The sequence below is a fragment of the Balaenoptera physalus genome (assembly GCF_965194825.1).
Source record: "Balaenoptera physalus genome assembly, chromosome: 12".
NCBI classification, from domain to species: Eukaryota; Metazoa; Chordata; class Mammalia; order Artiodactyla; family Balaenopteridae; genus Balaenoptera; species Balaenoptera physalus.
In genome coordinates, this window is record NC_138897.1 from 90598790 (window position 1) to 90617831 (window position 19042).

Genomic DNA, 19042 nt, shown 5'->3' on the forward strand with positions numbered 1-19042 from the left:
GAAGGCCGTCCAAAAGAGGTAAGACTCCCAGCCAGATCCTCTGGCAGTTTTTTGTTTAGACATCCAGCAAGCACAGCCTGGACACTCTTTTTTTTGTTTGTTTTTGTTTTGTTATTTTTTAACATCTTTATTGGAGTATAATTGCTTTACAATGGTGTGTTGGTTTCCGCTGTATAACAAAGTGAATCAGCTATATATCCCCATATCCTCTCTCTCTTGCGTCTCCCTCCCACCCTCCCTATCCCACCCCTCTAGGTGGTCACAAAGCACCCAGCTGATCTCCCTGTGCTATGCGGCTGCTTCCCACTAGCTATCTGTTTTACATTTGGTTGTATATATATGTCAATGCTACTCTCTCACTTCGCTGGACACTCTTTGAAAGGACTTCAGGATGAGACCTGCTGGCCATGAGCTGAGAAATGTCTTCCTCTCTTGCAGGGAGAATGCTGTTGAACTACTTGGTTCATTAATACAAGTGACTCATGTTGCAATGAGAGGCAACTCCAATTACGACAATCTTAGTGATGGCTGGCTTGAAATAATACGTAAGTGAAAGCTGCACATGTGTAAAATGTGTACCTTGGTTGCTATGATTACATAGTATCAGGTGTAGTGTTACAGCCTGACCTGACAGGTTGTCTTTCTTTGCTGTGGCCCAACGGACATTTGTTTAGAGGTTAGCTTTCCGGGCAGGAGGCTTTTCATGTCTTTTACCTCTTATTCATGATGGCTTTTTTTTTTTTTTTTTAAAGAGGATATCTACAGGAAGTTCAAACTGCCCAGTTGTTTTACAAGCTAATGGTCTTTGGAAAAGGAAGTCTTAAAGAAGTTTGAGGATTTTCAGTGCATGTCAGTTTGCATTCCTATTTTTGATTGCCAGGAATATGGACAGTTGAGAACTGGCTTTGTGATTTACAAAAGCAATTTTGTTACCTTAAAATAAGGTGCTAGAAAACATCATGCTAAGTGAAAGAAGCCAGACCCAAAGGAGCACATACTGTATGCTTCCATTTATATGTAGTGTCCAGAACAGGCAAATCTATAGACACAGAAAACAGATGGGTGGTTGTTCAAGACCTGGGCTATCGGAAGGCATTGAGGGGTGACTGCTAGAGAGTACAGGGTTTCTTTCCGGGGCAATGAAAATGTTCTAAAATTGAATCTGGTGCTGGTTGCACAACTCCTTGAATATAATTAAAAACCATTGAATTGTACACTTAAATAGGTGAACTGTATCGTATATCTCAAAAAAGGTGTTAAAAAAGAAGGAAAGAAATTAAGGTGCAGCAGAGCTAGTAATAGGACGGTCACCGAGGCCTGATAAAAAGACTTGGCAGTCCAGTGCCTTTGGTGAGAGGCATTTGCTCTGAGTGTTGGGGCCACAGGGGGATGGTGTGTGAGGAGGAGGAGCTGCACCATGGGTGGCATGTGGAACAGACTTCGCCCTGACAGGCCCGATTTCACCTCCAAATCCAGAACGTCCAGCCAGTCACTGAGCTGTAGCTCACGCACGTGGTCTAAGGTCACAGTTTGTTGTGGCTGGGCTGGAGCTAAAACCCAGGGTTCCTCTTCCTCTCCTCCCAGCCAGCAAGTCTGGTAATGTTGCTCCAATTTCTCGGGGAGTCTTGAGTGTGTAAAGGCATTGAATAGAAAGAAAGCTTCTTCTCTTGGGACTTCCCTGGTGGTCCAGTGGTTAAGACTCTGCACTTCCAGTGCTGGGGACGGGACACGGGTTTGATCCCTGGTCGGGGAACTAAGATCCCACGTGCCACGAGGTGTGGCCAAAAACAAAACAAAAAAAGTAAGAAAGCGTCTTCTTTTGCTCTCATTACTGGAGTTGCCTCTTGGGGCCTGAAAGAGCTAACTGACTGCATAGTATCTGCTTTTCTAAGTCCCCTCCTGTCCCTGCGGCTGCTCCTGGGCTCCTCGCCTCTGCCTGGCTGCAGGCGGAGACCTCCTTGGGTCCTGTCCTCACCCCTTCCACACCCTCCAAGGTCACATCAGCTCATTAGGCTGGAATTCGTACAGAGGACCATCCAGACATGTGCATGCACTTTCCCCACCCCTTGTGATTAGGGTCTGGACCATTATGACCCCCTCTCCCCTGTCCCCTGGGGTGGCCAGGGATCACGTAATATGTCTGTGTGCTTGAGGTGCCCCTGATTACGCTCTGACTCAGGCGGGGAGTCCTGCTGGCCACGATTTGCCAGTCCAGTCCGTGCTCAAGTCACTAGGCGCAGAGTTAGATCCTTATTTGGAAACAGAACCCGGAGGTCGGGGCTTGTCAACCCCTTGTGAACCTCTAGGCCAGCTAGGTGGGCTGTGGAGTGCCCGAGGGTCGGAGGGAAGGGGTCAGTAAAGCATCTAAGAAGTGAAAAGCATGGGAAATTTCAAGGCAGAGAACCAGAGTTGGTGAGGTGGGAAATCAGAGGTGATGGCGTTTTGTTGCCTTCAAGGTGGAAGCTGTTAGCTTCTATTTCGTGTCTAAGATGAAAATCAATCCTGATCCTGGTTGATAGAAGAGAAATGACGTTGAACACATATATCAAGAAGGAGGAAACTGGAAACAGTGTCGCCAACCTTCCAAATCCCTGAAGGAACAAAGAAGTCCCCTCCAGAGTCGCCGCCATAGGACTTGGCGCCATAGGACTTGCCTTCCATATCCTGTAACTGACCTTGCTGTTTTCTCCCCCCTAAGGGCCAGTTTTCAAGATGAATGAAAATTAATCTCTTATTCAGTTTTATTCTCTTCCATTTGTATTACTGCTTTGGCAACACATCAGGAAATTGCTTTTGCACTATTTAATCCGTAGTAACTAAAGTTGTTAGTATGGACTTTAAATGTCTTATACAGCTTTTACTAGAATGGTGACTGCATGGGATAAGTCTCATGGCATTTTACTGCAAGTATATTGTATTTCTGTTAAAACTCTGGGTGGATTTCAATGAGGAGCTTGGGAACTGGATCATGATTTAGGGTTTTATTATGTGGGTCAGGGATTTTAAAGTTCCAGTGATGGACCTAACATCCAAGGGAACATTTTGAACACGAGGGGTAACACAGTTACAGAGTGACATGTAACTAGAGCCTGTTAGAGATTAAAGCCTCATTCGTTGTGATTCCTGTCTAATAATATTTCCCATTTTGGGAGTATCACAGAGTTGTAGGAAAACTGTTATTAAATTATTCTTTCCAATATGCACAACTTAACATTTCTCCAGGTGCAGACGCCCCCGATGCAGGTGCAGATCCCCCTGTCAGCAACGCGAGTGGCATCTGCCTGGATGTCCCCGCTCAGCTAAATATCCGCATCCTCTTCTCGGATGCTGGCGCCGTAGAGGGGATGACTTGGCAGGAGATACTTGGCGTGGAGACAAGGTATGATCATATCCGGGATAAGCGGGGTTTAGAGACAGTAAAGTTGAGGGCGCTCCGAAGAATAGGGGAATGCTAATTTAGAATCTGACTGGTTTATTTACAAATTGCAGTGATGAGCAAATGATTACATGTATAAGTGGAATATGGATAAACTGTGTTTGTGATGGAAACTCATTCTCACTCACAAGTATCCGTAAAGCTACGTATAAGGGAGTCTGCCAGGTATTTCAGGGAGTACAAAGATGAATAAGGGGCTGCTTAGTGCTCGGCATATTTTGAAATTCATGAATATCATTGGCATACTGATTGGGGAATATTGCCCAGTGGTTAGAGATTTTGGTGGCAGATGGGTGGGTTCAAATCATGGCTATTCCAGGGTGAGCTGTGTGACCTTGGACAGTTACTCAACCTCTTCTGAACTGCAGTTTCGTCATCTGTAAAACGGTGATGTACCTTTACATGTCAGACCTCTATCACCTTTAACTGACAGGGTCCCAACTGACACTGACTTAAGCAAAAGGGGGGTTTATTGGTTCAAGTTATGTAAAGTCCATACACAGGGAGTTCATGGTTCGTGTTTCCCATGTGGTCAAGGGTCTTTCCCCCTTCATCTCTGGGTTCCTCTTTTCTTTGGGTGGGCTTCATTCTCAGGGAGGTTTTCCTCAAGAGCCGGCAAAGATGAACACCAGCAAATCCAGGCTTATATCAATTTAGCAAGTCCAGGGAATTCCCTAGAGATTCAGTGGTTAGGGGAAAAAAAAAAAAAGCTCTTCCAGTTTAGCAAGTCCAGTGGATGGAGGGTGCCTCCTTTCCCCATCTTTCTCAAAAATGTTCTGGGAAGACTTTTATTGGTCCAGTTTTGGTCATGTGCTCCTTTCTGAACCAATTACTATGGCCAGGGGCATAGCTCTGATTGGCCAGGTGCAGGTGATGGGCACATCCCTAGGTTCAGGTGGGTCCCTTCTCGTCCACTCAACTGAGAGTGGGGAAGGGGTAGTTCCGCCAGGGAAAACTGGGGTGCAATTACTAGAAGAAAGTCAAAGGGATGCTGGGTAGGCAGAAATAACATGGAAAACCCTTAAAAATCATTAGCTGCTACTACTGTTGTTATTATTGTTGTTGTTATTACTATTATTATAATATTGTTTGAGACAAACAAGTGATAAAACAAATGAATTTTAAAAGCACCAGTATGAAATGAGATGAGGGGGGAGGAGAGATGAAACAGAATTGGCAAAATGCTGGCAGCTATTGCAGCCTGTGATAGGGCCATGAGGGTTCATTATACAACTGTCTCTGCTTGTCTGTGCATTTGAAAATTTACATAATACAAAGGGGGAAAAAATAGCACCAGTAGAATGGGAAACTTCTTTAGGAGAATCTCAGCTCATATTGTTGTTGTGTCAGTTACCTGATGTTCTTTTTTTAAAAAAAATCTTTATTGAATTTGTTACAGTATTGCTTCTGTTTTATGTTTTGGTGTTTTGGCTGCAAGGCAGGTGGGATCTTAGCTCCCCGACCAGGGATCGAACCTGCACCCCCTGTATTGGAAGGCAAAGTCTTAACCACTGGACCACCAGGAAAGTCCCCCGATGTTCTTAACAGACCGGAAACGAGCGGTGGATTTGTTGTCTGCTTAACCTTTCCCTCTCAGGTTCTCCTCGGTGACCTGGCAGTTCCAGTGTGGGCTGACTTGTGAGGATGAGGCCAACCTTTTCCCCATCAGTGCATCTGTCCAGTTTATTAAGATACCTGCACAGTTACCCCGTCCACTTACAAGGTAATACAGTTGCTGACCTAAGTGACATTAGTAAGAAGCAGAAAAATATATGTTCCAAAATCAGAAGTTTATTTCTTTAATTAGGTTTTGATGCTTCTCATCAAAAGCATGTGCTCTGCTGTAGCTACTGTAACTTCCTAAAATGTTTTGTAGATTCCAGATCAATTTTACAGAGTACAACTGTAACAGAAATGAGGTTTGTTGGCCGCAACTTCTATATCCGCTGACCCAGTATTATCAAGGTAGGGTAAAGCACATTTCTGAAATGGTTATCATTATGTTGTGTCAATTAAAAAACTTAAAAAAATAGTGTAAATGTCACAGAAAACTTAAAACATATAGCAAAGCTTTAAAAAGAAAACACTTACTGATCATGTTGCCACTTAGAAAGGATCACTATTTATGCTTTGGCTTATTTCTACCTAAATAATTACCCAAAAAGTTAAGAAGTAGGAACGTTGCTGAATTTGATTCATTGTCTTGCAGGGGAGCCTTATTCTCAGTGTGTTGGCAAGAGCTTACTGTTGGCATCCTTCGTCGTATTAGCTGTGTTCCTCAGTAACCCCTGGAGTGGAATACGCAAAGCGTGGAACTCAGCTACCACCTGACCTCTTACAGATCGTCAGCTTTTACTTCACGGATTTGTTGTCCTCCCGTGTGCCGCTCTATAAAATCTTAATAAATGAAATGTTTTATTTTTATAGAAGATTTTATTAGGTGCTCTGCAAATTTGATTCACGTATACAGCTGTCCAGACGTTCAAAGCAATGCAGAACGGGCGTCCTCACCGCTATCCCAGACTGAGCAAGACGCATGAGAGGGTCAACCGTGTCAATAAATGTTATTAGGAACTTTAGTTTTTTCACAAATGATGAAAGTCATAGGAGTTTTGGTCCAAATGTTATTCGCACCACAGAGAGTCAGTCTTTTAATTTTTAACATATTTATGTGGAACCGGTTAGTTCCCACTGTTCCAAAGACAGGATTAAGAACGCATTAAAGCCTTTAAAAGTGTATATTAGTGCAAAAGTCTAAGAAAATGGATGAGGCAAGATGGGGGGGCTGCGGGAGGGGGACATGGCTAGGTAAGTAAACAGAACCGGGAGAGAACACAAGCCCACGAGACAGTACGCCAAAGATCTTGCATTTAGCAAAGGCAGGTCCCTCATGTAATCTTCAGTTTGCCAAAAAACCAAAATATGATTAGCTATAGGAATCATGGGGCCCATAGATTAAAAAACAAGCTGGCTTTCAACGAAGGACAGTTTTTCCTAGTTGAAATTCCTCTTGGGGCCCCCTGGGGGACAGACAGCACGAGGCAGCAGGGGGAGGGAAGCAGAACTGACGTCTCCCACCACAGCCCAAGAGCGGCCACACGGCCACCTCCAGTGAGGTTTCTTTGTGGGCCAGATAAACGGAGTAATCGTTTCACATGGGCTTTGTGCACCGTGGATAAACTGAATTTTGAAAAGCGGGTCTCTCCCCTCTCACTCTGCTTGATTGAATTTTGAGTGCCTCCTGACATCCTGGTGCTACCTACGTTGTGTTGTTGAATTTTGTTTTTTGTGTTTTTTTTTTTGGGGCCGCACCGTGCGGCTTGTGGGATCCTAGTTCCCCAACAGGGGATTGAACCCAGGCCCTCGGCAGTGAAAGCACAGATTCCCAACCACTGGACTGCTAGGGAATTCCTGGTTGTTTCATCTTCGCTCAACATTCTTGCCCAGGGGAGTTTCAAATCTTCCTTCCCCTCTAAATCTACAAATCTAGTTCTAATTTTTCCTAATTCATATTAAACATGTAACAAATGACATAAGAAATTCCTCCCCCCAAGTACCACTGTTTGTATCACACTGTGGAAACACTGGATTTCTCCCCCCTCTGCCTCTTTCTTTGATGTGGATCTCTGTGGGTTGAGGTGATTACACCCACTAGGAGTTGAAATTGTCTTTTGTCAAAGAAAACGAAATACCCAACTGATTCATTGCAGAGATTCAGAAAGTCTTTCTATGGCAGTTAGTATAACTAGCTCTGGAAAGTTAACTTAAAAATTTCCAAATGACAGGTAATTTAGCCTGATTTTGTGGGCTTTGTTAGGGTGATTTTGTACTGAAGAAGGGAAAAACTCTGGCAGTAGAACGGGATGGGGGGGAGCATACTATATGGTTTTGCCTTGTCTGAGCTTATACATTCATATATGCATTTGGTAAGTATTTATTCAGTGGCTACTGTGCTGGGCACTGGAGATACCAAGACAGTGTCCCTCGTCCAGTGGAGCTGTTGACTGAAAAAAACAAAAAACCCCACAACCTGAAAGTTGAGAGTTCTGTTTTATTCGGGGATCTTAACTGATGACTACAGCTCTGGAAGGCAGCCTCTCAGATAGCTGAGGAACTGTTTGGAAGAGGTAAGGGAAGAGCCAGGAGTTTTTGTTTAAAAAAAAAAACAAGTAGTTGAACATCAAAAGATTACAGCTAATCATAAAAATACAGTCATCACAAATTAAGGATTTTAGTGCTTTTCTACCTATGGGAAGATGCAAGAGCCTGGGGTCATGGAAATTTTTCCTTTGATATGCATCTTAACCATCTAGGGTCAGTATCCTGTTTTTCTCCATTCTGAATCCCCTCAGGGTGAACGACTGGGGGCAGCTGCAGTGGCTGAGGGCTTGATGGCTGCAACATCCTTTGTTTACTGAAATGGCAGGCAACATTGTTTTGTCCACAGAGTTTACATTCCAGTGGGGGAAAACCCGCAATAAAAGAAGATAATGTCAGACAGTGGTAGGTGCTATGAAGAAAATAAAACAGGACTCTGGTGGAGTGGGGTGGTAGGGCTACTCTCGCTAGTGGTCGGGAACAGCCCCTCAGAGGCAGGGACATTTGAGCTGAGACTTGTAGGAGCTAATTTGAGGTCTGGGAGAAGGGTATTTTAGGCAGAGACAGGGGAAGGGTCAGCAAGTTCAAGTGCACCGACCTGGAAAGAGAAAGAAAGGAGTAGGGGAGCAAAGGGAGCCCAGGGCAGGCAGGTGGAGACCAGGGCTTGTGGAAAGCAGAGGCCAGAGCCAGTGGGGTCTTGCCGGCCGTAGTGAGAAGTTTGGATTTTACTCCGAACGCGGTGGGAGAAGCCAGAGGATTTTCAGTAGGCTCACATCCCATTTTCGTCCTGTCAGAGATCTCTGTAGCTGCTGTGTGCAGGAGCGTATAAGGCAAGAGCAGCCTGGCATCAGACCCTGCATTCTGGTCCGCACCCAGGCCGGGACCCCAGAGAAAAGCCAGCGGCAGGAGCTAGCTGCAGACACCGCGCAGGGTGTAATTCTGTTGATAGGAAATGTCCTAACAGGCAGATCTATGGAGAAGGAGTTGTTTAGCTGTTGCCCGGAGCTTGGGGACGGGAAGTGGATTGACTGCAGACGAGCAGGAGGCATCCTTCTGGCGTTGATGGAAATATTCTAAAATTGATCGTGACGATGGCTGCACAACTTTGTAACTTTACTAAATATCACAAAATTGTATACTCTAGTCGGGTGAACTTTATGGCACGTAAACTCAGTAAAACTCCTTTTAAAAAGCTGTGAACAGCGGAGCGACCGGCAGCTTTTGGTCGGAGTCCGGACGGATCCGTAAACCGCCGCATTGCCGCCAGGTTTGCGCTGTTTGGCGCCGCCGCCTGCGCCGCCGTCGGCAGCAACTCCGGGCGCCATTGGTCGGCCGGCGAGGGGCGGACACGAGCGGGGGAGGGGGGGCGGAACCGGAACCGGCTGTAGCCAGGGGGCGGGGTCTCGAGGGCGGTTCTGGCGGCGCCTGGAGCGGCGGCCCCGGCGGCAAAACCGGGCGCAGCTGGTGCAGCCTGGAGCCCCATGGTGCGGGGCTGCGGTCAGGCCGCAGGAGAAGCCCGAGCTCCGGGCCGCTCCGGCTGACCGTGCGGGCCCGCGCGGCCCGGAGCCGCCGCCACCCGTCGGGCCCCGCGGGGGCGCGGGCCGGCCAGCCATGGGGTCCCTGTTCCGGAGCGAGACCATGTGCCTGGCGCAGCTCTTCTTGCAGTCCGGCACGGCCTACGAGTGCCTCAGCGCCCTGGGCGAGAAGGGCCTGGTCCAGTTCCGAGACGTGAGTGTCGCCCGGGAGACGCGGGCCGCAGCTGCCCGCGGAGCTCCCGCATCGAGCCTTTCGTTCGGGCCTCCCTTCCGTGGGCGCCTGGGCTCCCATTTCCCAGACGGGGAAGCTGAGGTCCACTTTCCGGCCAGAGCTTCCGCAGAGCGGGGCCCGAGCCCAGGGTCGTCGAATGTGTGGTCCGCGGCCGCCCAGGCCGGGTTAGTTAGGAACGCTCCGCGTCGTCTTCGTCCACTCGGGTCGTGCCATCTGATGCTTCGGGGCACCGACTCTGTGCCAGGCACTGGGCTAAGCGGGAGAACAAATCTGATAGGGCCTCTTGCAGCCCTTCTGGAACTTACGGGGCAGCGGGAACGGGAGAAATATTAAGAAAATGAGTACGTAAACAGGAATATGTTTGCTATGCAGGAAATAGAACGGGGTGATGAGATGGTGCTTCAGTTGGGGGTGGTCAGGGAGGAGGTCTCTCTGAGGAAGTGTTCTTGGGCTGAGACCTTAATGGGCAGGAGCCGGCCCTGGGAAGATCTGGGGGAACAAGGTCCCAGGTGGAGGGAACTGGGAGAGCCAGGAGCCTGAGCTGGGAATGCATTTGGTGTAAGCTCCTGCGGGGCGGGATTTTTGTCGTTTTTGTTCACCGATGCCTGATGACGTACCTAGCACTGCCTAGGAAGGAGCTGGAGTGCAGTCAGAATTTGTTGAATGGGACCTGTCTCCCCAGCAAGTAGTAATAAACCCTTGTTCATATATCTGTTTATTTGTTTATTGTTTGTCTCCACCATGGACTGTCAACCCCCCCGGGGTGTGGGGTAAGGGCCTCGCCTGCCTTGTTCATTCCTGATTCCTGAGTACAGTCCCTGACTTTGTGGGCATTAGTATGCGTTTGTGGAATGAATGGACAAGCTTTGATTGAGTGCTTGCTCTGTTGCAGACACTGAGTTTGGTGCTGGGGACTCAGGGGTGAGCAGGGTGGACAAAGTCCCTGTGTTTTTGTTGCTCACAATGTAGGAGAGACACACTCTGATTATGAACTGTGGTAAGTGCCATGAAGGAAAAGAGCGGTGTGAAAGGGAGATTATGAAGCAGGACCTTAATTGAACTGGAATTCACTCGAATGAACATTGTATTTTCTGGGACCCAGCTTTCATCTCCTCTGGTTTCCCTTCGTCTTTCTGAGGGCTGCTTAGTTTCAAGAGGGAACCACCCGTACCCAAGGTCTGGTGTGATCCCTGGGTTGGCCTCACAAGGCAACTGCCAGGTCAGAGAGAAACTCCTGAATGTCAGGCAAGGCTGCAGAGAAGGCCCAGCTCTTCCTGGTTCCTGGAGCCATTTGGGCTTCAGCACGTGGTGCCCACTTTCCTGGCAGGTGCTGCTGGGCTGAGCTGTGAGTAAGTAACACCTGAAAGATTCAGGAAACAGTTGTGAGAGAAATGGGCTTCCTTCTTTATAACAGGTAGATTTCTTCCATCCTGTTAGTACTCAGGCCAAGAGGCTTAAATCAAGCTTAAATCTTAGAGGTTTGAACAAACACCCTAATTACCGCAAAAGATGCAAGTTTCATTGAGTGCCGTTACATTAGGTAGTAGAGGACACTTGGGATTCTTTTAAACTGAAAATTGGGGAAAGAAAAAGAAAGTGCAGTTCATCTTTTTCCAGAAGTAAAATAAAGCTGCCATGTTAAAATGAGCTCTTCTTTGTGTGATGCTAGGTTTTCAGAGTTCAGGGGTGTGTGTGTGTGTGTTTGTGTGTGTGTGTGTGTGTGTGTGTGTCTGTCTGTCTTTGGGATGACTGTCAAGCAGCACAGGTGCTAGTGCAGAAAGCTCTGTCACCTGACACTTTTTCTGCTCTCTTCTGGAATTTCTTCCTGACTTTGCGCTCACCACGTGGGATCCCTGACGTCTGTCTTTTCTGATTTGCAGAGGCTGGAGAGTTTCCGCCTTTCCTTTTAGTGATCCTTCTAAGGGAAAGGAGGCAGGGCAGGGGTTTCTGTAGTGACAGCCAAAGAGAAGACCTGGAAAAGAAAGGTTATTTAACTCACCAGTAGGACTCAGTGAAGGGCAAGTCCATCTCACTTTTCTAAGGGTCTGGAATTTGAGGACAGCGTTCACCTTTTGTCCGTTAGCTGCTGGAGTGGGAAGATCGATGGCGTGGATACCGGTCAAAACCACCAGGCAGCCTCTACTGGTTTTTCTAGGTTAAATGTTAGTGTTACAAACGAATCTGCATTAAAATGTACTTCATAGGGCTTCCCTGGTGGCGCAGTGGATAAGAATCTGCCTGCCAATGCAGTGGACACAGGTTCGATCCCTGGTCTGGGAAGATCCCACATGCCGCGTAGCAACTAAGCCCGTGCACAACTACTGAGCCCATGCTCTAGAGCCTGCGAGCCACAACTACTGAGCCCGCGTGCTGCAACTACTGAAGCCCGCGTGCCTAGAGCCTGTGCTCTGCAACAAGAGAAGCCACCGCAATGAGAAGCCTGAGCACCATGACGAAGAGTAGCCCCTGCTCGCCGCAGCTAGAGAAAGCCCGCACGCAGCAACGAAGACCCAACGCAGCCAAAAATAAATAAATAAATAATTAAAAAAAAAATGTACTTCATAGCGTTAGCCTGGAATTAAGGGTGCTGTTGCCTCCCTAAAAAGAAAATAGAAGCAAAACTTTATAAAAGAAACCACGCAACAGAAAAAAACAGTTAACATACTGTGTAAGATGGTGACGGCGGATGTCAGATCCAATCGTGTGTGTTGTTGCCACAGAAATTTGCCTCTTCGTGAAGATTCTATATGTGGAACCATAGTGTCCAATTTGAGTTAGTGTTTGATATTGACGGAAAAGACAGTGAAACTGAGAAGTCATGTCATTAATAGACAGCTTTTGATGGGTAGCTTCCTCTGCTCATTCTTAGTTCTGTTGAGATAGATTGTGTCTGAATCATTAGGAACTCGAAAGTGGTTACCACTTCAGATTAATATGACTTCCAGAAATGAATGCGAATGTGACAAACAGAAGTGAAATTCAAATTTTTATCTTTCTTCTGGTTAACTCTTTAAAAAAAATTTTCCGAAAACTGAACAAGAACCAAGCCTTTGGGGTAGACATTCTCAGGTTGTTCAAGCAGCTTCATGCCAAGCTGTTTCTAATTCTCCTTTTTGAGAGTGCCCAGTATAACACTGCACGGAGTAAAGGTAGAATTCTTGCCCCAAATGCCTTTCAACGTGAATGATTACTGTAATTTAAAAAATTGTGAAAGTAATATACGTCCATTGTGGGAAATTAGGGAAACATGAGATACTAATTTCCATGATCCCATTACCTAGAAACAAACACTTTACCTTTTTGGTTCATATTGTCCAATCAAACGTTATTTTTCTAATAATAATAATATTATTATTATTTTAATAAATTTATTTTTAGCTGCATTAGGTCTTCGTTGCTGTGTGTGGGCTTCTCATTGCAGTGGCTTCTCTTGTTGCGGGGCACGGGCTAGAGGCATGTGGGCTTCAGTAGCTGTGGCTCGAAGGCTCTAGGGCACAGGCTCAGTAGTTGTGGCGCACGGGCTTAGTTGCTCCAAGGCATGTGGGATCTTCCTGGACCAGGGCTTGAACCTGTGTACCCTGCATTGGCAGGCAGATTCTTAACCACTGTGCCACCGGGGAAGCCTTCTAATAATATTTTAGAATGTACGTACATAGGTATTTTTAGATAATTGGAGCCACACTGATAATATCTTCAGTCTTTTTTCACACACAAATCATGTATGACTAATTTCCGCATTTTATTAAATATTGTTTTACAATTTTTTTATGGCTTTAAGCTTTATATGGCAAGATTTTTTTGTTTGTTTTAATAAATTTCTTTATTTTTTGGCTGCGTTGGGTCTTTGTTGCTGCGCGTGGGCTTTCTCTAGTTGCAGCGAACGGGGACTATTTGTTGCAGTGTGTGGGCTTCTCTTTGCGGTGGCTTCTCTTGTTGCGGAGCACGGGCTCTAGGTGCGTGGGCTTAAGTAGTTGTGGCACAGGGGCTCAGTAGTTGTGGCTCGTGGGCTCTAGAGCGCAGGCTCAGTAGTTGTGGCACACAGGTTTAGTTGCTCCGCGGCATGTGGGATCTTGCCAGACCAGGGCTCAAACCCGTGTCCCCTGCATTGGCAGGAGGATTCTTAACCACTGTGCCACCAGGGAAGTCCTGATATGATGTTAAGTAAGGGAGAGAGTATATGGGAACAGTGAACTTCTGTGGACCCATATTATAAATCAATGGCGGGACTTCCCTGGAGGTCCAGTGGTTAGGACTCGGCGCTTTCACTGCCGGGTCCAGGTTTGAGACCTGGTTGGGGAACTAAGATCTCAAAAGCCGTGTGGTCCAGAAAACCCCCAAAAAACCCCACCCATCAGACAAGATCATTTTGAAGCAAATCCCAGATGTATAATTTCACTCATAAATATTTCAGTAAGTATCTCTAAAAGGTAAGGACCCTAAAAAAAATCATAACCACAATACCATTATCATACCTAAAAATTTTAATAATAATTTCTTAATATAATCAAATACCTCATCATTTAAAACATAATTTTTAATAAGTGCATAGTAATCAGTTATATTACTGAACCATAATTTTTATACAACTTTATTGACGTGTATCATAAAATTCACCCATTTCAAGTGTACAATTCGTTGGTTTTTAGAAAATTTTCTGAGTAGCGCGTCCATTGCCACAATCCAGTTTTAGACCGTCAGTCACATCATCCCAATAAGGTCCCTTATGCTCATTTACAGATCATCCCCCTCCCTACCCCAAGACCCAGACAATCACTAACCTACTTTCTGCCTCTAGGTTTTCCTTTCTTGGACATTCCATAGAAATGGAGTCACACAATATGTGGTCTTCTGTGTCTTTCACTTACATCATGTTTGTGTACATCCTCTGTCATGTTGATGTGTCAGTTTGTTCCTTTTTACTGCTGAGTAGTGTTCCACGGTGTGGGTATAGACTATGATTTCTTTAACCAGTTTTCCACTGTTAATCATTTTTTCTCTATCCCTGAGGTTGATGCTCTTTTAGATAAATTTTTGTCCGTATCCATAATTTGTTCCTTTAGGTTGAATTTCTTCACGGGATATTTCTGGGCCAGAGGATATTTTTCAGGCTTTTTTTTTTGGTAACAGTTGCCAAATCGCTTTCCAGAAAAGATGTGTCAGTTTATACTCCTATTCAGTAGTATACGAGGATGTGCTTCCCCCCAAACCCTTGACTATCATGTTTTATTTATAAAATCGAATTTATTTTTAAATTGTAGAAAATTCAAAGCAAAATTTTCATCTTTTTCTCAGCTGAACCAGAATGTAAGTTCTTTCCAAAGAAAATTTGTTGGTGAGGTGAAGAGGTGTGAAGAACTAGAGCGAATATTGGGTAAGTTTATTTTAATAACTTAAATAGTTATTGTTATATAAGTAAACTTTGTTCACTTTAGAAAAATTAGAAAATCTAGACAAGTAGAAAGGAAAAAAGAAGTCGTCCATATTCTCACCATTCATGTATTCACTATTATGTAGGTTTATATATTTTTTTACTGTTCATCTATAAAAGTAAGGATTTACATACATAATGGTCAGGTTATTTTGTTATTAGCTTTGTTTCTCATTTGATGGTACTTTAACATCTTTTCATGTCAATAAACAGATTGACTCATCATTGTTTATAATGGCTGCATAGTATTTTGTGGTATTAATGTGCTATAATTTATTTAGCTAATCCCTTGTAATTTATTGTAACTTAAAAACATTGTATACACATTAATATATTACTTAAAATTATACCAGAGAACAGGGGAGGTAGGAAATGGCAGAGACATTGGTTGATAATTTCCTTTTTTTCAGGGCTTCCTTTACAGAGATCAGTGTTCTCTGACTGTTAACCATTAAAACTCAGCCGTAAAACCTTTAACGTCTTAGCCTAAAATAAAATAGTGTTTATCAGTTCAAACCTTGAAATTCTGACTGAAGTAGAGAGGGGAGAACGATGCCAGTAATTGTCTAAAGTACCAAATTTGTTTTTAGAGGGATGAACAGAAAAACCTGGGGGTGAGGGTGTTGAGGAGGGGAGAGAAGATGACTTTTGGAATGATTTCTAATAGCAGTTAATTATTGTGGATTTTATATTTTTTAATTGGGGATTTTTAAGATCGAAAGAAACCTGTTAGTCATCTGAAGTCTAGTCCTCTGCATATTGTTTGAGGTCGCGGTTATTTGTGTGGATCATGTAGGGTAGGGTGATACCACATTCCCATCCTTGCCATATATATGTCACTGGACAGGTCGTATATTTGGAATGAGTTTTCAAAGGCAGGGCAGGAGTCACAACACATTAGACGTGTCGAGGACTTCCTGTAGCTTAGACTGTTTTAAAAAGAATGCAGACTTAAAAAGAAAATGAACTCTCAAGTAAATTTAGGTATAAAAAAAAGGTTAAAAAAATTTACATCCATTTCCAGAAAGCTCTTAAACCCCATGCTTCCTTTGCTATCTTATGGGTAAGACATCATTGCTTTTCTTCCTCCCTCCTCCCTTCCTCTTTCTCTTTCTCTCCCTTTCTTTCTTTCTTTCTTTCTCTTTCTCTTTCTCTCTCTCTCTTTCTAACAAAATAACTAGTTAACACTTCTCCAAAATATTATATCTGGTAATGACTTTACCAGGTATTATGACTTTTATCCTAAGGAAAAGAACGCTTCATGGAATTGAAAATGTAAACTAAAGAAATTAAGTTTTTTTTGGCTGGTTCATTATTAGTTTCATGTATCTAGTTTTTAATGTAAGTAGAGAAGGCAGTGGAAGTTGCTCTAAGTTAAAACATCACGGCTGACTGGGGACTCAGGAGAACCTGGCTTTCTGCCCTGTGGTCTCCTCCTTATAGAGGAGACTGATAGAGGATGTGTTTTTCCTGATGGATGTGTATTTCCTCCCAATGGCGTCTGCCGGGAGGTTGCACTGATGTCTCTGGTGGGGACGATTATAGGTCCATCATTGGATTATTCCTGCACTTCCAAGTGTGTCCTTAACCTTCTGCTTCCTTTACAGGTGCAGAAGCAGCTGTGACTCCAAAGTTCTTTAACTAGAGTTTTAGAAATGAAGGATGTGGGGAATTTCAGAAAATGTGTATCCAGGTTACTGTTTGTTTTGTCACTGCACACTGCTCTCTCTAGGCAGAATTATTTTGCAGATCTTTGGAAGCAAGGCTGCAAAAGTCCTCCTATCAGTCAGTTGGGACAGGCAAGATTTTATGCATTTAGACATTAGTTTTTAGATGACCTGGGAAAGGTTGGGATGTAAAATGTTCTCACTGAAATGTCCTGTAGAAAGTTTTTGAGTCTAATTTGTTTAACTTTTATTTCCACAGCATATTTGGTGCAGGAAATTAATAGAGCTGATATTCCCCTCCCTGAGGGAGAGACCAGTCCTCCTGCACCGCCTCTTAAACAAGTGCTTGAAATGCAGGTAACTAGTTTCTGAAGAAGCGGTTTTAGGTCACTAACCTCAGAGACTGCTTATTCACTTACTTTATATTGTCTAGTGCTTTTCTGCCTTTCTTCTCAAAACCGTGGAATGAAAAGCAAAGGACCGTATTATGGTTAATTCTCAGTAACAGGTTATTTGTGATAAATTTTAACTGGAATTCAGTTTTCTTTTAAAATGTAAGACAGGGCTTCCCTGGTGGTGCAGTGGTAAAGAATCCGCCTGCCAATGCAGGGGACACGGGTTCGAGCCCTGGTCCGGGAAGATCCCACATACTGTGGAGCAACTAAGCCCGTGCGCCACAACTACTGAGCCTGCGCTCTAGAGCCCGCAAGCCACAACTACTGAGCCCGCATGCCACAACTACTGAAGCCCGCATGCCTAGAGCCCGTGCTCTGCAACAAGAGAAGCCACCACAATGAGAAGCCTCTGCACTGCAATGAAGAGTAGCCCCCACTCACTGCAACTAGAGAAAGCCCGCATGCAGCAACAAAGACCCAACGCAGCCAAAAATAAAAATAAATAAATTTAAAAAAATAAAGAATATATTAGAAAAAAATAAAATGTAAGACAGATGGTATTGAACAGAGACTAACAAGAATTAGGTTGTGAGATCTGGGCTCATGTGATGTGACTTCTGGGCCTGTGCGGGCCTTAGCGTGCCTCTCCTACCGCAAGTCATCGAGGCTTCAGGCCTGTGCCCTTCACATTCTCCCCAGTTCACCCTGACCCTTCCCCCTCTAATTTTCAGAAGCTCGCGTGAAGGTGCCAGGTGGTTCCCCATGGGCAGCAAATGGGATTCCTTCTTCTGGAGTCCCCCACCACCGTGAGAGCACTGGCTTCTACATTCGCATCCCCGCTTCCCCCCGCCATGAGTTATCTCTTGAGGTTCTGGTCTAATCATCTGATAATTCATCACACTGGGAAATAGACTAGAGCCCTTTACAGCTCTTCTAAAACAATTAGTACTGTATAATTAGGACCATTCCATTGCTGGCTGCTCTGTTTGTTTTTCTGGGAGGATGTCATTTAACAGTTGGTGTATGAATGGACTCTAGAGAGAACTGTACAGTCAGATGAGAGCAGTCATCTGGTCTGGCCTGTTTGGTGTGTCACTTCTGATGTCATTACAAATACAGTGATTACTGGCTGCTTATCGTTTTTATAAGGCAGAACACAAGTAACTGAATGTAGCATGTCAAGTGATTTGTTTGAATACCGTTTTTATTGAGTCAGTGGGTTGTTTTACAGATTTCTGCTTCTACTGTCTTAATACTTAAGGATTGTTAAGGATGCTTGGTATATAACTAATTGTTAAAGAAGATTCGTTCTCAAGTATTTTTATGCTTAATTAATTGTGTAAGTGCAGCTGCATAGAAACTCTTAAGCTAGAGACCAGGAATGATATGTTTGGGAAAGATTATCTAAAATTTGTCTGTGTTGCAAATAAAAGGAAATGTAGTCTTGAAAAGGGAAAACTCTTTGGTGTACTGGTAATGGGTAAGCAGATGAAGGGAAACCGGAAGAGAGGACAGGACCTGAGGTTAGAGACTGGGTCCAGCCGTAGGGCTCTCACAGTCGTCACGGCGTCTGCGTGCTTGCCGTCACAGGTGCCTGAATTCATACAAAGCAGTAAGTGATGGACTGTAAAAACCCGTGCGTGTTTTCATATCCCCATCGAACTCTCATACATGATGGCTTTTTAAAACCTCTGCTGGTTCTGGGGTCCTGTGAAAAGAGTGTTAGAACCAGACTTGGAAGTAACCCTGCTGCCGTTTCATTTCAGGAGCAGTTGCAGAAGCTAGAGGCTGAGCTGAGGGAGGTCACGAAGAACAAGGAGAAGCTGAGGAGGAACCTCCTGGAGCTGACGGAGTACACGCACATGCTGCGAGTGACCAAGACCTTCGTCAAGCGCAACCTGGAGGTACTGGCGACGCTCGGGAGGAAGTGCATTTCTTTCTTTCTTTCTTCTTTTTGGTGGCGCCATGCGGCATGCAGGATCTTAGTTCCCTGACCGGGGATCGAACCCATGCCCCCTGTAGTGGAAGCACGGAGTCTTAACCACTGGGCCGCCAGGGAAGTCCCAGAAGTATATTTCTTTTATAAAATTCTCGTTCCCGTAAAGTTCCGGGTTTTGTTATCAACTCCTGTAGAGGTGTTGCTTTTTAAAAGAGATAGAGGGACTTCCTCATTGGAAGAGATACTCCTTCCTCAGCAAGGAGTAGCCCCCGCTCGCCGCAACTAGAGAAAGCCCGCGCACAGCAACGAAGA

At 44.9% G+C, this 19042-nt stretch overlaps 2 protein-coding genes across 2 annotated transcripts in view; both read left to right on the forward strand.

Annotated features, from left to right (window-relative positions):
• The window catches only part of TCTN2 (tectonic family member 2), a 28134-nt gene extending 22269 nt beyond the window's left edge, over positions 1-5865 (forward strand). The window contains exons 15-19 of the mRNA XM_082418404.1: positions 439-545; positions 3223-3379; positions 5034-5159; positions 5313-5401; positions 5646-5865. Of these exons, the coding sequence (XP_082274530.1) occupies positions 439-545; positions 3223-3379; positions 5034-5159; positions 5313-5401; positions 5646-5767 (601 nt within the window). The 3' untranslated portion in view covers positions 5768-5865. The remainder of the gene's footprint in view (positions 1-438; positions 546-3222; positions 3380-5033; positions 5160-5312; positions 5402-5645) is intronic.
• Positions 5866-8920: 3055 nt separating this feature from the next.
• Positions 8921-19042, forward strand: part of ATP6V0A2 (ATPase H+ transporting V0 subunit a2) — a 36274-nt gene continuing 26152 nt past the window's right edge. The window contains exons 1-4 of the mRNA XM_082418226.1: positions 8921-9262; positions 14594-14672; positions 16656-16753; positions 18558-18695. Coding sequence (XP_082274352.1) covers positions 9146-9262; positions 14594-14672; positions 16656-16753; positions 18558-18695 — 432 coding nt within the window. The 5' untranslated portion in view covers positions 8921-9145. The remainder of the gene's footprint in view (positions 9263-14593; positions 14673-16655; positions 16754-18557; positions 18696-19042) is intronic.